The 16,632-nt window shown below is 44.8% G+C and overlaps 1 protein-coding gene across 1 annotated transcript in view; it reads right to left on the reverse strand.

Annotated features, from left to right (window-relative positions):
• Positions 1–876: 876 nt before the first annotated feature.
• LOC109884815 (large neutral amino acids transporter small subunit 4) overlaps positions 877–16,632 on the reverse strand; it is a 38,848-nt gene continuing 23,092 nt past the window's right edge. Inside the window, exons 7-15 of the mRNA XM_031807763.1 lie at positions 14,938–15,071; positions 14,462–14,658; positions 12,634–12,777; positions 9,826–9,958; positions 9,146–9,278; positions 7,640–7,713; positions 7,360–7,483; positions 1,629–4,337; positions 877–1,503 (exon numbers count right to left, since the gene is read on the reverse strand). Of these exons, the coding sequence (XP_031663623.1) occupies positions 4,176–4,337; positions 7,360–7,483; positions 7,640–7,713; positions 9,146–9,278; positions 9,826–9,958; positions 12,634–12,777; positions 14,462–14,658; positions 14,938–15,071 (1,101 nt within the window). The 3' untranslated portion in view covers positions 877–1,503; positions 1,629–4,175. The remainder of the gene's footprint in view (positions 1,504–1,628; positions 4,338–7,359; positions 7,484–7,639; positions 7,714–9,145; positions 9,279–9,825; positions 9,959–12,633; positions 12,778–14,461; positions 14,659–14,937; positions 15,072–16,632) is intronic.

The following is a 16,632-nucleotide window of genomic DNA, read 5'->3' on the forward strand; positions in this document are numbered from 1 at the left end:
CCCTTGGGTAGGGGGCAGTATTTTGAGTCAGTCGGGTAACCTCTCTTGGGTAGGGGCAGTATTTGAGTCAGTCGGTTAACCTCTCTTGGGTAGGGGGCAGTATTTTGAGTCAGTCGGTTAACCTCTCTTGGGTAGGGGGCAGTATTTTGAGTCAGTCGGTTAACCTCTCTTGGGTAGGGGGCAGTATTTTGAGTCAGTCGGTTAACCTCTCTTGGGTAGGGGGCAGTATTTTGAGTCAGTCGGTTAACCTCTCTTGGGTAGGGGGCAGTATTTTGAGTCAGTCGGTTAACCTCTCTTGGGTTGGGGGCATTATTTTGAGTCAGTCGGTTAACCTCTCTTGGGTAGGGGAAGTATTTTGAGTCAGTCGGTTAACCTCTCTTGGGTAGGGGGCAGTATTTTGAGTCAGTCGGTTAACCTCTCTTGGGTAGGGGCCAGTATTTTGAGTCAGTCGGTTAACCTCTCTTGGGTAGGGGGCAGTATTTTGAGTCAGTCGGTTAACCTCTCTTGGGTAGGGGGGCAGTATTTTGAGTCAGCCGGTTAACCTCCCTTGGGTAGGGGGCAGTATTTTGAGTCAGTCGGGTAACCTCTCTTGGGTAGGGGCAGTATTTGAGTCAGTCGGTTAACCTCTCTTGGGTAGGGGGCAGTATTTTGAGTCAGTCGGTTAACCTCTCTTGGGTAGGGGGCAGTATTTTGAGTCAGTCGGTTAACCTCTCTTGGGTAGGGGCCAGTATTTTGAGTCAGTCGGTTAACCTCTCTTGGGTAGGGGGCAGTATTTTGAGTCAGTCGGTTAACCTCTCTTGGATAGGGGGCAGTATTTTGAGTCAGTCGGTTAACCTCTCTTGGGTAGGGGCCAGTATTTTGAGTCAGTCGGTTAACCTCTCTTGGGTAGGGGCCAGTATTTTGAGTCAGTCGGTTAACCTCTCTTGGGTAGGGGGCAGTATTTTGAGTCAGTCGGTTAACCTCTCTTGGGTAGGGGGCAGTATTTTGAGTCAGTCGGTTAACCTCTCTTGGGTAGGGGGCAGTATTTTGAGTCAGCCGGTTAACCTCCCTTGGGTAGGGGGCAGTATTTTGAGTCAGTCGGGTAACCTCTCTTGGGTAGGGGCAGTATTTGAGTCAGTCGGTTAACCTCTCTTGGGTAGGGGGCAGTATTTTGAGTCAGTCGGTTAACCTCTCTTGGGTAGGGGGCAGTATTTTGAGTCAGTCGGTTAACCTCTCTTGGGTAGGGGGCAGTATTTTGAGTCAGTCGGTTAACCTCTCTTGGGTAGGGGGCAGTATTTTGAGTCAGTCGGTTAACCTCTCTTGGGTAGGGGGCAGTATTTTGAGTCAGTCGGTTAACCTCTCTTGGGTTGGGGGCATTATTTTGAGTCAGTCGGTTAACCTCTCTTGGGTAGGGGAAGTATTTTGAGTCAGTCGGTTAACCTCTCTTGGGTAGGGGGCAGTATTTTGAGTCAGTCGGTTAACCTCTCTTGGGTAGGGGCCAGTATTTTGAGTCAGTCGGTTAACCTCTCTTGGGTAGGGGAAGTATTTTGAGTCAGTCGGTTAACCTCTCTTGGGTAGGGGGCAGTATTTTGAGTCAGTCGGTTAACCTCTCTTGGGTAGGGGGCAGTATTTTGAGTCAGTCGGTTAACCTCTCTTGGGTAGGGGGCAGTATTTTGACGTCCAGATAAAAAGCGTAAAGTAAACGGCCTGTTACTCAGGCCCAGAAGGATATGCATATACTTGGCCTACCACTGGCTGTCACTTTTATTATAAGGCTAAAACCTCCCAGATTGCAGTTCCTAGGGCTTCCACCAGATGTCAACAGTCATTAGAAAGAGTTTCAGGCTGGTTGTTGGAAAAATGAGTTAGAAGTTTTTCTAAGTGGCTCCCATTTCGGCTATAGTCTTTCCATGTGCTTGGAGGAAAGCGAGTTCTTTGTTATTTATCTCTGGTAATGAACATACTATTGTTCGTCTTAAATTTTATTGTTTATTTACTTATTAGGGTACCTAAGGTTTGATTATAAACGTTGTTTGACTTGTTTGGAAAAGTTTATTAGTAACGTTTGGGATTCATCTTGTATGCATTTTGAAGGAGGGAAACCGGTGGATTATTGACTGAAGCGCGCCAGCTAAACTGATGTTTTTATGGATATAAAGAAGGACTTTATCGAACAAAAGGACAATTTGTGATGTAACTGGGACCTTTTGGAGTGCCAACAGAAGAAGATCTTCAAAGGTAAGGCATTTATTATATCGCTATTTCTGACTTTTGTGTCGCACCTGCCTGGTTGAACAATGTTTTCCATGGTTTTGTATGAGGGGCGCTGTCCTCAGATAATCGCATGGTGTGCTTTTGTCGTAAAGCCTTTTTGAAATCTGACACAGCGGCTGGAATAACAAGAAGTTAAGCTTTATTTTGATGTATTACACTTGTATTTTCATGAATGTTAAATATTTATAATTCTGTAGTTTGAATTTGGCGCTCTGCAATTTCACCGGATGTTGTCGAGGTGGGTCACCAGCGGAACGCCTGAGCTAGAAAGGTTCAACCATATCTTTATGAAGCTCAGCTGGTTGATCAGGTGGAAATAAAAAATGAAAGAACCAGAGAATAAATAGCAATGATGGATGAATAGATGTTTGGTGGAAGTTGGTCTCCATGGTGGCTGGTGTTGGATGAGGTGTGTTTGTGTCAGGTTGTTACCAACTCTAGAACATCTCCCACCATGTCTGTCACCATGGTTACCAGCCCTAGAACACTTCCCACCATGTCTGTCACCATGGTTAACAAACCTAGAACACCTCCCCTGTAAGGACAGACGCTGGGAGACGAGAGGCAAGTACAGCGAGTGAACATTTAATGGATAACAGACAAGAAACAAACAAGGACAGCGTCTGGACAGGGAAAACATAGTAACAATAATGCTGACACGGGGAACAAACTGAGGAGCAGACAGATATAGAAGGGCAATCTACAAAGTAATGGAGTCCAGGTGAGTCCAATATTGCGCAAATGAATGCAATGATGGTGACAGGTGTGCGTAATGGTGGGTCGCCTGGCGCTAGAGACACCCCGATTGTCTGTCACCATGGTTACCAACTGTAGAACACCTCCCACCCTGTCTGTCACCATGGTCCTCAACCCTAGAACACCTCCCACCCTATCTGTCACCATGGTTACCAACCCTAAAACACTTCCAGCTGTCTGTCACCATGGTTACCCACTGTAGAACTCCATCCACTGTCTATCATCATGGTTACCAACTGTAGAACACCTCCCACCCTGTCTATCACCATGGTCCTTAAACCTAGAACACCTCCCACTGTCCTTCAACATGGTTACCAACTGTAGAACACCACCCATCCTGTCTGTCACCATGGTTACCAACCCTGAACTCCTCTCAGAGCATCATCTACAAACTCAGTAGTGCATCCATCTTAAGATAGCTAGGTGGGACATCCAGGCATAGGATGTCATTTCAGAGCTAGAAAGGGGAGGGGGGGGCGTAGTGAGCACCGTATGTGAAGAGAAGAGGGGAGAAAAGGAGAGAGGAGGGGAGGGGAGGGGAGAGGAGAGGAGAACTGAGAGGAGAACTGAGAGGAGAACATGAGAGGTGAACAGAGGAGAACATGAGAGGAGAGGAGAAGAAGAAGTGGGGGGGCTGATGACCCTTTCCTTTCACAGTCTCTCCCCTCTCTCTTGTTCTTGTTCAGTCCTTAGTGTCTGTCCAAGGTAGTATGTTTTCATGACAAGAGGAGAAGAAGAAGTGGGGGGGCTGATGACCCTTTCCTTTCACAGTCTCTCCCCTCTCTCTTGTTCAGTCCTTAGTGTCTGTCCAAGGTAGTATGTTTTCATGACAAGAGGAGACGTTCTTACATGGGTCTCTTCAAAAGTGTGTGTGTACGTATGTGTGTGTGTGTGGGCGTGTGTAGATATGTGTGTATGTGTGTGTGTGTGGGCATGTGTAGATATCTGTGTGTACGTATGTGTGTGTGGGCGTGTGTAGATATCTGTGTGTATGTGTGTGTGTGGGTGTGTGTAGATATCTGTGTGTATGTGTGTGTGTGGGCATGTGTAGATATCTTTGTGTATGTGTGTGTCCTCTGCAGATTCAACGTAGAGCAACACTCTTCTCCCCTCTTCTCCCTCCCATCTCCTCCCACCTTCTCCCCTCTTCTCCCTCTCTCCCTTTTCTAGACGAAAGCTTCAGGTTTGCTGGACCCGTTGATCTTGAGGTATATCTTGGAGTCCTGGTCTCTGTCCTGTATCTGGCGGTGCAGTGTGCGTCTGAAACACACTAGGTACAGTGGCAGCAGGAAGCCCAGCATACTGACCCCCAACAGGCCTACATTCACCTAGAGCACCATGGGAAATAGAGTTCACTTTAGTTACAATAAGACTTTCGGACGAAAATCAGTTCTCCACCTAACCGATTATCTAAACTTAACCTTGCATAATACCTAGGGTCAGTCGCACCTCTAAAAACTGTCATTAGAAACTTGCTCCCTAGTATACAGAAAATAACCGAGCCCTGAAGAAAACTTCCAGAATTTTTTTCCAGAAGTCATCCGACTAGCTTAGAAAGAGAGTTCAATGCAATATCAAAAATAGAAAACAAATGATTCTCTTTAAATATGCAGACTGCTCTTTGAATATGCATATTTATCCAAAACTCAGTTGTCCTGAGTCTGCACAGGACCTCGGATCAATTGAGAGACTCAAGCTTTTACATTTTATATCTCTTGACACATTCACAAAAATAGTCATGAACTCTAAACCTTCCGGCTGTCTTCTGTACTGTATTCCAACTAAACTACTGAAAGCTACTTCCTGTGCTTGGTCCTCCTATATTGACCACATCCTCTGGATGTTTACCAGACTCCTAGCCTATCCTGAAAAAGCCTCTTGATCCGGTAAATAAATAAAAAAATCTCTTCTCAATAAAAGAAAAAGCTGTTGCTCAGCAACTCTCTGACTTCCTGAAGACTGGTTTTAGACCCCATCATAGTATTGAGTCTGCACTTGTGAAGGTGGTAAATGACCTTTTAATGGCATCAGACCACGGCTCTGCATCTGTCCTTGTGCTCCTAGACCTTAGTGCTACTTTTGACACCACATTCTTTTGGAGAGATTAGAAACCCTAATTGGTCTACACGGACAAGTTCTTTCCTGGTTTAGATCTTATCTGTCGGAAAGAGATCAGTTCGTCTCTGTGGTTTGTCTCCTTACAAATCAATAGTACGTTTTGACATTCCCCATTCTAGGACCACTATTGTTTCCACTATATATTCTACCTCTTGGTGATGTCACTCAGAAACATGTCAACTTTCATTGCTATGCAGACAACACACAGCTGTACATTTATATGAAACAAGGTGAAGCCCCAAAATTGCCTTCCCTGGAAGCCTGTGTTTCAGACATAATGAAATGTTTTATGTTTAAACTCGGACAAAACTGAGATGTTCCAGGTCCCAAGAAACAAAGAGATCTGCTGTCAGATATGGCAATTCATCTTGATGGTTGTACAGTTGTCTCAAATAAAACTGTGAAGGACCTCGTCTTTACCATGGACACTGATCTCTCTTTTGAAGAACATACTGTATGAAAAATATTTCAAAAGCAGCCTTTTTCCATCTTTGTAACATTCAAAAATCTGAAATGTTTCATCAAAAAATTATTGTAGACAAGCTAATTCATGCTTTGGTCACTTCAAGATTAGACTACAAAAAATGCGATACCCAGATGAGGCAATAAATAAACTTCAGCACAGCTGATAGAATCCTGAATTGAACCAAAAAATGTGATCATATTACTCCAGTGCTAGCCTCCCTGCACTGGCTTCCTGTTAAGGCTAGGGCTGATTTCAAGGTTTTATTGCTGACCTACAAAGCATTATATGGGCTTGCTCATACCTATATTTCCGATTTGGTCCTGCCGTACATACCTACACGTACGTCACAAGACGCAGGCCTCCTTACTGTCCCTAGAATTTCTAAGCAAACAGCTGGAGGCAGGGCTTTCTCCTATAGAGCTCCATTTTTAGGGAATAGTCTACCTACCCATGTGAGAGACGCAGACTCGGTCTCAACCTTTAAGTCTTTACTGAAAACTCATCTCTTCAGTAGGTCATATGATTGAGTGTAGTCTGACCCAAGAGTGTGAAGGTGAACAGCAAGGCACTGGAGTGATGAACCACACTTTCGGTCTCTGCCTGGTCGGCTCCCCTCTCTCCACTGGGATTCTCTGCCTCTGACCCTATTACAGGGGCTGAGTCACTGGATTACTCGCTCTCTCTCATGACATCCCAGGCTTTTTATCTATCCGACCTGAGTGGATTGAGTTACTGAGTTACAGAGCGAGCAATCCAATGACACCAGGACAGCCAGAAGAGGACTGGCCACCCCTCAGAGCCTGGTTCCTCTCCCCCAGCACAGCCATAAGAGGACTGGCCACCCCTCAGAGCCTGGTTCCTCTCCCCTCAGCACAGGCAGAAGAGGACTGGCCACCCCTCAGAGCCTGGTTCCTCTCCCCCCAGGACAGCCAGAAGAGGACTGGCCACCCCTCAGAGCCTGGTTCCTCTCCCCCAGCACAGCCATAAGAGGACTGGCCACCCCTCAGAGCCTGGTTCCTCTCCCCCCAGGACAGCCAGAAGAGGACTGGCCACCCCTCAGAGCCTGGTTCCTCTCCCCCCAGGACAGCCAGAAGAGGACTGGCCACCCCTCAGAGCCTGGTTCCTCTCCCCCAGCACAGCCATAAGAGGACTGGCCACCCCTCAGAGCCTGGTTCCTCTCCCCCCAGGACAGCCAGAAGAGGACTGGCCACCCCTCAGAGCCTGGTTCCTCTCCCCCAGCACAGCCATAAGAGGACTGGCCACCCCTCAGAGCCTGGTTCCTCTCCCCTCAGCACAGGCAGAAGAGGACTGGCCACCCCTCAGAGCCTGGTTCCTCTCCCCCCAGGACAGCCAGAAGAGGACTGGCCACCCCTCAGAGCCTGGTTCCTCTCCCCCCAGGACAGCCAGAAGAGGACTGGTCACCAGTCCTACATCTACATCTGAATTGCTTGCTGTTCGGGGTTTTAGGCTGAGTTTCTGCTTTGTGACAACTGCTGATGTAAAAATGTTTTTATACAGACATTTGATTTAGTGTGTTCTGCGAGTGTGTGTGCTGTTTGAGTGCGCTGTGTGTGTGTGTGCTGTGTGTGTGTGCTGTGTGTGTGTGCTGTGTGTGTGTGCTGTTTGAGTGCGCTGTGTGTGTGTGTGCTGTTTGAGTGCGCTGTGTGTGTGTGTGCTGTGTGTGTGTGTGCTGTGTGTGTGTGCTGTGTGTGTGTGCTGTTTGAGTGCGCTGTGTGTGTGTGTGCTGTGTGTGTGTGTATCCTCACCCAGAGTGGGTCTCCCTTCAGAGGGCCCATCATGGCCATGAAGAGCGGCTGCTGGAACAGAGCAAACAGAGCAGACACCAGAGACTGCATCCCCGTCAGACTGCCAAACTGAGACGACGGGTACCTAGAGAGGGAATATAATCAATTTACAGTTTTCATGTTGATACCAGGTACTCTCTCACTCACTCACTCACTCACTCACTCACTCACTCACTCACTCACTCACTCACTCACTCACTCACTCACTCACACACCCTCCCAGGGTGATGCCAGTACTCACACAGCAGCGTAGAGACCTCCGGTTGCAGAGTGGATGAACCCTCTCACAACAGTATGGAGGACAAATGACAGGATCTGAGGAGAGGAGGTACACATCAGATGACAATTGTCAGTCACCAGCTCTGCAGGAGGGCCTGGGGCAAGGGACCTAAAACATGTTGTTGTAGCCCTGAATGTGATTCATAATGTTGTTGTTGTAGCCCTGAATGTGATTCATAATGTTGTTTTATCCCTGAATATGATTCATAATGTTTGGTGTAGCCCTGAATATGATTCATAATGTTGTTGTTTGTGTCCCTGAATATGATTCATAATGTTGTTTTATCCCTGAATATGATTCATAATGTTGTTGTAGTCCTGAATATGATTCATAATGTTGTTGTAGCCCTGAATGTGATTCATAATGTTGTTTTATCCCTGAATATGATTCATAATGTTGTTTTATCCCTGAATATGATTCATAATGTTGTTGTAGCCGTGAATATGATTCATAATGTTGTTGTAGCCCTGAATATGATTCATAATGTTGTTGTAGCCCTGAATATGATTCATAATGTTGTTGTAGCCGTGAATATGATTCATAATGTTGTTGTAGCCCTGAATGTGATTCATAATGTTGTTGTAGCCCTGAATATGATTCATAATGTTGTTGTTTTATCCCTGAATATGATTCATAATGTTGTTGTAGCCCTGAATATGATTCATAATGTTGTTGTTGTAGCCCTGAATATGATTCATAATGTTGTTGTTTGTGTCCCTGAATATTATTCATAATGGATCTGCATGACCCAACTTGGTCTCTTCCAACAGTGAGACAAACAGAAGACACATTTCTGTATTTCTCTGCATTCTTCATCTGGAAGTGTCAGGACATGTTGTAGTCTTTCAAGACAGCGAAGCTCTCTTTGCACACTAAGCACACAGCTTTCCCTAAATAAAGAACTATTTCTATGTCCACACTTGCTGGAACACCCTACATTCATCGTCTACTTTCCTTTTCTTTGAAAAATGCATTTTTGCGCAATTTCTAGCGAGCTACTTTTTGTAACTGTGACCTGTGTGTCAGCCTGTCAGTTGTTATTTATACGTGCCTTCAAAATAAATGCCCCAGAAGCGGTGGGAGTTATATCATTACACAAAGCGAGTATCCATTGGGCTATTAATTACATTTTTTTTCAAAACTTTACTATCGCAAATTCTTTATGTGTTCTGAGCATGATTCCAAGGGCCGTATTGAATCAGATCGCGGGCCGCGTAAGGTCCCCGGGCCGGCCTTTGCCCAGGCCTGGTGTAGGGGCAAGTGTGTGATGCTGTCCGCTATAGAGAGTAGTAGTGGTGTCTAGCTGTAGTTCCACTTGAAGGCCTATAGGTGGCGACAGAGCACCACTCACATCTCATTCCAACATCAGCTGTCACCAATTTTTGTCCTGGACAGCTACTGCTGATTGGCCAGGAGAAGGTAAGGAGGCGGGTACTAGTTTGAGTTATAGCTGGATGGAGCACGTACCTGCAGTGGGAGGTTGGGAACCAGGCAGGTGATGCCGAATCCCACCAATAGGACATTGGTCAGGATGAACGCTCGCATTGCATTGGTCACCTTCTGGATCTGTCTGTCTCTGGGCTTGGCCTTGAGCTGGTCCCTGAGGAGGTTAGGGTTAGAGAGGGGAGAGGAGGTCCGATCCTATTCTCATCAGCCAATCACACAGACATCAACCCTTAGCCTACGCACTCTTATCCAAACCTCTCAGATCCCCATAGAGGGTAAGGGCTACTTGCTAGTGACTTACTTTACTATGCTGGCTGGCTGTACTGCATTTGTTTGATCATTTAAATGAAATGAAAGCACTTTATGTATCTACTCCCCCCCTGCTTGAAGGTGTCGTAAGTATTTGAACAAATTCACTTATAGTTTATTCAGGTACTCAACAGTTTAGTAATGGTCCCCTATTCCCAGCACGCAATGACTACACCAAGCTTGTGACTCTACAAACTCGCTGGATGCATCTACTGTTTGTTTTGGTTGTGTTTCAGATTATGTTGTGCCCAATGGTGAATATTGTATTGTGTCATTTTGGAGTCACTTTTATTGTAAATTAGAATGTTTTGAGGGTATGATCTTTGTGCCTCTGAAACTCTCTGTAGGGCCTAGGGGTTAGGATGTAAGGATGAGGTGACATAGTAATTTACTTGCTACACGTTTCCTCCTCTCCCTCTGCATCTTCGCAGTCCTTCAGCTTCCAGTCCATAATCTGACCAATCACTGGAGTCGTCATCAGACATAGTAGCTGCAGCATCCCGAAGATAGAGGAGTACAAACTGACTGTGGAGAGAGAGGAGAGAGAGAGAGAGAGAGGACAGAGACAGAGACAGAGAGAGAGAGGACAGAGAGAGGAGAGAGAGGGAGTGGTGAGAGAGAGAGAGAGAGAGAGAGAGAGAGAGAGAGAGAGAGAGAGAGAGAGAGAGAGAGAGAGAGAGAGAGGACAGAGACACACAGAGAGAGAGAGGACAGAGAGAGAAGAGAGAAAACAGATTATTAGCCAGTCTAATAAATAACTATTCCATGTTAGAGTTCCTGGGTTTTAGCATTAATGATTACGGTAGTAAGTTAATGAGTAGTAGATCTAGTAACTGATGATAGGCTAGCAGCTACCCAGTACTGGTTTAGCTCAGGGCAGGGACAGTCAAGGACTGGGCTAGGTTGGGGGAGAACATAGAGAATATAGAGGTCTCTAGTGGCCAAAAGGACATATTAGCATTGGTAGCGCCATTGAAGATTTCCAAAATTTTAATGTATTCAACTGGGTGGGACTTCCAACTCCATTGGCTGATCCCTCCTGGTCACTCTGTTGGAGTCATGTTCAACCGGGTCATCAAGAGGGAACAGCCAATCGTGATTTTTTTTTTGTTAACAACTTCATAATGATCAATAGCCTCAAATGGTGCTGCCCAGTCTGTCACAGACACTATAATGGCACAGATACAAAGATGAGTACAGCAGTACAGAAGAAGTACAGCAACAACACAGTTAACACAGAGGCTAAGGTTGATGCTAATGCGGTTGTATTATACAAGCTTATGAAGCTAACCAATAGTAACAATGATAACTATTACATGGTTAAGGTTAATGCTAAATTTGAATGACAAAGGTAACTATCACAGTCATCACAAAACTAGGGTGAAATGCTAATAGCACTTGCTATAGAATTTCCAATTGAGCTGACCTATTCAGCAATTGCCTTTAATGCAGTCTCAGCCAATGCGAGAACATTGCTCTTAAATTTCAATTGGGCTTCAGAGCTGAACTTCCGCAATACGGATTCAATAGAGTCCTAAGGTTTAGCATCGTACTAAGGTTAGCTGGTCACGTCTAAGACTAGGGTTTAATGCTAGCAGTATCTAACACGGTAAGCTAAGGTTAATTGGTCACGCCTAAGACTAGGGTTCAATACTAGCAGAATCTAACACGGTAAGCTAAGGTTAACTGGTCACGCCTAAGAGTAGGGTTTAATGCTAGCAGAATCTAACACGGTAAGCTAAAGTTAACTGGTCACTCCTAAGACTAGGATTTAATGCTAGCAGAATCTAACAGGGTAAGCTAAGGTTAACTGGTCACGCCTAAGACTAGGATTTAATGCTAGCAGTACCTAACATGGTAAGCTAAGGTTAAAGCAGAGGTAGCCAACCCTCCCTGTGGAGAGCTACTGAGTGTGCAGGCTTTTGTTCCTGCCCTGCTGTAACACAACTGATTCAGCTGCTAGAAATCTGCAGCTGATGAGTAGAATAAGGTATGTTAGAGCAGGGCTGGAACAAAACTCTGCTCTCCACAAGATGGTTGGCCACTCTGCACTATTACATGTTAGCAGTCTATACAACCGAGACAGTAACTAAAAACAGGGAAGCTAAGAGACAGACAAGCTAGTTTTAGGTGAGGCTAGGAAAGCTAAGAGACAGACAAGCTAGTTTTAGGTGAGGCTAGGAAAGCTAAGAGACAGACAAGCTAGTTTTAGGTGAGGCTAGGAAAGCTAAGAGACAGACAGGCTAGTTTTAGGTGAGGCTAGGAAAGCTACGAGACAGACAGGCTAGTTTTAGGTGAGACTAGGAAAGCTAAGAGACAGACAGGCTAGTTTTAGATGTTATATCTACTAGACTAATCCAATAGGCCTGCAGTCTTACCAACTTCCATTCTCTCCACTACAGGAGAGAAAAAGAACATAGGGAGGAGGAAAAGAAGAGAGGTGCATTTTAAAACACACAAGTCCTCAGCATATGTGGCAACTCCTTCAAGACTGTTGGAATTCCTCATGAAGCTGATTGAGAGAATGCCAAGGGTGTACAAAGCTATCATCAAGGCAAAGGGTGGCTACTTTGAAGAATATAAAATATAAAATATATTTTGATTTATTTAACACTTTTTTGGTTACTACATGATTGCATATGTGTTATTTCATAGTTTTGATGTCTTCACTATTATTCTATAATGTATAAAATAGTACAAATACAGAAACACCCTGGAATGAGTAGGTGTATCCAAACTTTTGACTGGCAGAGTATGTAGAAAACACAATGACACCGCTGACATACACGGTAAACATATCCTTACCAGATTACTTATTTGATTTTTGTACAAATGATCTTCTCCTGCTGTACAACATTCTTATTTGATTGTCATGATTCTTTTCCATATGGGGAAACCACCAGTGTTGAGGTCTCCAGGATGTTGTTCATGGCTCACCCAGCCCTAGCAGCAGTACCCACCAGTGTTGAGGTCTCCAGGATGTTGTTCATGGCTCACCCAGCCCTAGCAGCAGTACCCACCAGTGTTGAGGTCTCCAGGATGTTGTTCATGGCTCACCCAGCCCTAGCAGCAGTACCCACCAGTGTTGAGGTCTCCAGGATGTTGTTCATGGCTCACCCAGCCCTAGCAGCAGTACCCACCAGTGTTGAGGTCTCCAGGATGTTGTTCATGGCTCACCCAGCCCTAGCAGCAGTACTCACCAGTGTTGAGGTCTCCATCGCTGAGGGCCTCCAGGATGTTGTTCATGGCTCCCATGTAGAAGATGAGACGGAGCTGAGTGATGGACATGGTGACCAGAGAGAGGATGAAGAGAGGGCTGATGATGCTCTGCATGAACGACTGGGCTGAAGGAGAGAAGCGGAGGCAGAGAAGAGATGTGTTTCAAATGTTTTCAAGGTTATTGTAGTATATGTTTGGTGTTGTATGTACACTGTATTATGTTGTACTATGTGTTGTGTTCTGTTGTCTGAACATTGAATGAAGGTCGTGCGTTGTTGTATGAACATTGTGTCATGCTGGTGTGTACAAGTAACTGCCGAAATAATGGAGATACCTTAGTAAACGTGCTTCTACACCTGCATTGCTTGCTGTTTGGGGTTTTAGGCTGGGTTTCTGTACAGCACTTTGAGATATCAGCTGATGTACGAAGGGCTATATAAATAAATTTGATTTGATTTTGATTTGATTTTAAAGGAGGGATACAAAGTATATTGAAAGCAGCTGCTTCCACGCAGTCATGCTTAGGGTTATGTATACAAATCCCCATTTGGCCATTATTTTGTCTACCATTGCTATGACAATGCCCCATCCACAGGGCATGAGTGGTCACTGAAGGGTTTGATGAACATGAAAACAATGTAAACCATATACCATGGCCGTCTCAGTCACCAGATCTCAACCCACTATACCACGGCCGTCTCAGTCACCAGATCTCAACCCACTATTCCACGGCCGTCTCAGTCACCAGATCTCAACCCGCTATACCACGGCCGTCTCAGTCACCAGATCTCAACCCGCTATACCACGGCCGTCTCAGTCACCAGATCTCAACCCACTATACCACGGCCGTCTCAGTCACCAGATCTCAACCCACTATACCACGGCCGTCTCAGTCACCAGATCTCAACCCACTATACCACGGCCGTCTCAGTCACCAGATCTCAACCCACTATACCACGGCCGTCTAAGTCACCAGATCTCAACCCACTATACCACGGCCGTCTCAGTCACCAGATATCAACCCACTATACCATAGCCGTCTCAGTCACCAGATCTCAACCCACTATACCACGGCCGTCTCAGTCACCCGATCTCAACCCACTTGAAGACTTCTGGGAGATTCTGGAGCGGTGTCTAAGACAGCATCAACAAAACAACAAATGATGGAATTGCTCCAGGAAGAATGGTGTCTTATCCCTCCAGTAGAGTTCCAGACACTTGTCGACTCTATGCCAAGGTGCGTTGAATGTGTTCTGGCAGTTGGTGGCCCAACGCCCTGTTCAGACATGTTGGGGTTTCTTTTATTTTGGCAGTTACCTGTATGCTGTGTTGTTTTAAGTTGGCAGAATATTGTGGCATGTTTTTTTGTTTTTCCGTTGTGTTTTACCCCATTTTTTTCTCCCCAATTTCATCATATCCAATTACAATCTTGTCTCATTGCTGCAACTCCCCAATGGGAGACGAAGGATGAGTCATGCGTCCTCTGAAACATGGCCCACCAAACCGCGCTTCTTAACACCCGCCTGCTTAACCCGGATATCAGCAGCACTAACGCCAGCCTGTAGGCGCCCGGCCCGCCACAAGGAGTCGCTAGATCGCGTTGAGCCAAGTAAAACCTCCCCGGCCAAACCCTCCACTAACCCGGACTACGCTGGGCCAATTGCGTGCCACCCTATTGGACTCCCGGTCATGGCAGGTTGTGACACAGCCTGGGATCAAACCCGGGTCTGTGGTGACGCCTTAGACCACTGCATCACTCGGGAGGCCACATTGTGTAATGTTGTATAAAGATTTGTGCTGGGTCCTTACATTCCTCATTGGGTCTTTTGCTGACCTCCAGGTCCATGGTTGAGAGACAGAGTTTGTGTCCTTCCTTAGTGGCCAGCTCTCTCTGCTTCAGACTGTTGCTCACACTCAGACGCTTCCCCACCGTGGTCACCTGATGGTAGAACTGCTTCCCTGTGATCTTATGGTCAAAACCCAGCCAACTGAACTTTACCTTCACACTAGGGAGGGAGGGAGGGAGGGAGAGTCATGTTATTCCAGTGTAAATGTAACACAGTTCAGTTAAACATTCCTGAGCTTGACCTCTAACCTTTAACAGTACTGTATATACTACTGCAAATTCTGCTGCGAATTCTACTGCTCATTTTGCTGTACATTCTACTGCTCATTCTACTGCACATTCTACTGCCCATTCTACTGCACATTACATGAACATACTGTACAGGTAGCCCCCCTAATGGATGGTATTACTGTTACTACTACTGTGTGTGTGTGTGTACCTATAGTCCATGTCCTCGGGGCCAGGGAAAGGTTCCAGGGGCCAGTTGAAGAAGCAGTTGAAGAAGACGAGGCCGGAACACGCTGCCCAGACAACCATGATGGTGATGAAGGTCACACCAAGGTCATAGATCACCTAGGAAACATCAACAACAAATGTTATAGATCACATAGGAAACAACAACAACGGTTATAGATCACCTAGGAAGCAACAACAATAACTACTGTTCTATATCACATAGGAAACAACAACAATGACAAAAACAACTGTTATAGATCACCTAGGATAAAACAGCAGCTGTTAAAGATCACAACAACTACTTTTATAGATCACCTAACAAACGACAACTGTTATAGATCTAACCCTAACCCTAACCCTTAACCCTTAACCCTAACCCTAGGAAACAACAACTACTGTTACAGATAACCTAACAAACAATAACTGTTATATATCTAACCCTAACCCTAGGAAACAACAACAATTGTTATAGATCACCTAGGAAACAGCAACTATTATATATCTAACCCTAACCTTAACCCTTAACCCTAGGACATAACAACTACTGTTACAGATCACCTAACAAACAATAACTGTTATATATCTAACCCTAACCCTAGGAAACAACAACAACTGTTATAGATCACCTAGGAAACAACAACAACTGTTATAGATCACCTAGGAAACAACAACTGGTATATATCTAACCCTAACCCTTAACCCTTAAAACTAGGAAACAACAACAACTGTTATAGATCACCTAGGAAAGAACAACAACTGTTATAGATCACCTAGGAAACAACAACTTTTATATATCTAACCCTAACCCTTAACCCTTAAAACTAGGAAACAACAACAACTGTTATAGATCACCTAGGAAACAACAACAACTGTTATAGATCACCTCGAAAACAACAACTGTTATAGATCATCTAGGAAACAACAACAACTGTTATAGATCACCTAGAAAACAACAACTGTTATAGATCACCTAGGAAACAACTACAACTGTTATATATCACCTAGGAAACAACAACAACTGTTATAGATCACCTAGGAAACAACAACAACTGTTATAGATCACCTATAAAACAACAACTGTTATAGATCACCTAGGAAACAACTACAACTGTTATATATCACCTAGGAAACAACAACAACTGTTATAGATCACCTTGGAGACAACAACAACTTCTAAAGATCACCTAGGAAACAACAGCAACTGTTATAGATCACCTTGGAAACAACAGCAACTGTTATAGATCACCTAAGAAACAAACAACAATAACATCAACTTATATTACCTAGGAAACAAAAACGACAACAATTGTTTTTAGATTACCTAGGAAACAACAACAACAACTATTATAGATCACCTAGGAAACACTTGGCCCAGCATGATATCGGTGATCTGTAACAGTTGTATTTGTTGTTTACTAGGTGATCTATAACAGCTGTTGTTGTTGTTTCCTAGGTGATCTGTAAAAGTTGTTGTTGCAGCTGTTGTTTCCTAGGTGATCTATAACAGTTGTTGTTGTTGTTTCTTTGGAGATCTATAACAGTTGTTGTTGTTTCCTAGGTGATCTATAACAGTTGTTGTTGTTTCCTAGGTGATCTATAACAGTTGTTGTTGTTTCCTAGGTGATCTATAACAGTTGTTGTTGTTGTGTCCTAGGTGATCTATAACAGTTGTTGTTGT

The sequence above is a fragment of the Oncorhynchus kisutch genome, linkage group LG28, assembly GCF_002021735.2.
Source record: "Oncorhynchus kisutch isolate 150728-3 linkage group LG28, Okis_V2, whole genome shotgun sequence".
In the NCBI taxonomy this organism is placed as follows: Eukaryota; Metazoa; Chordata; class Actinopteri; order Salmoniformes; family Salmonidae; genus Oncorhynchus; species Oncorhynchus kisutch.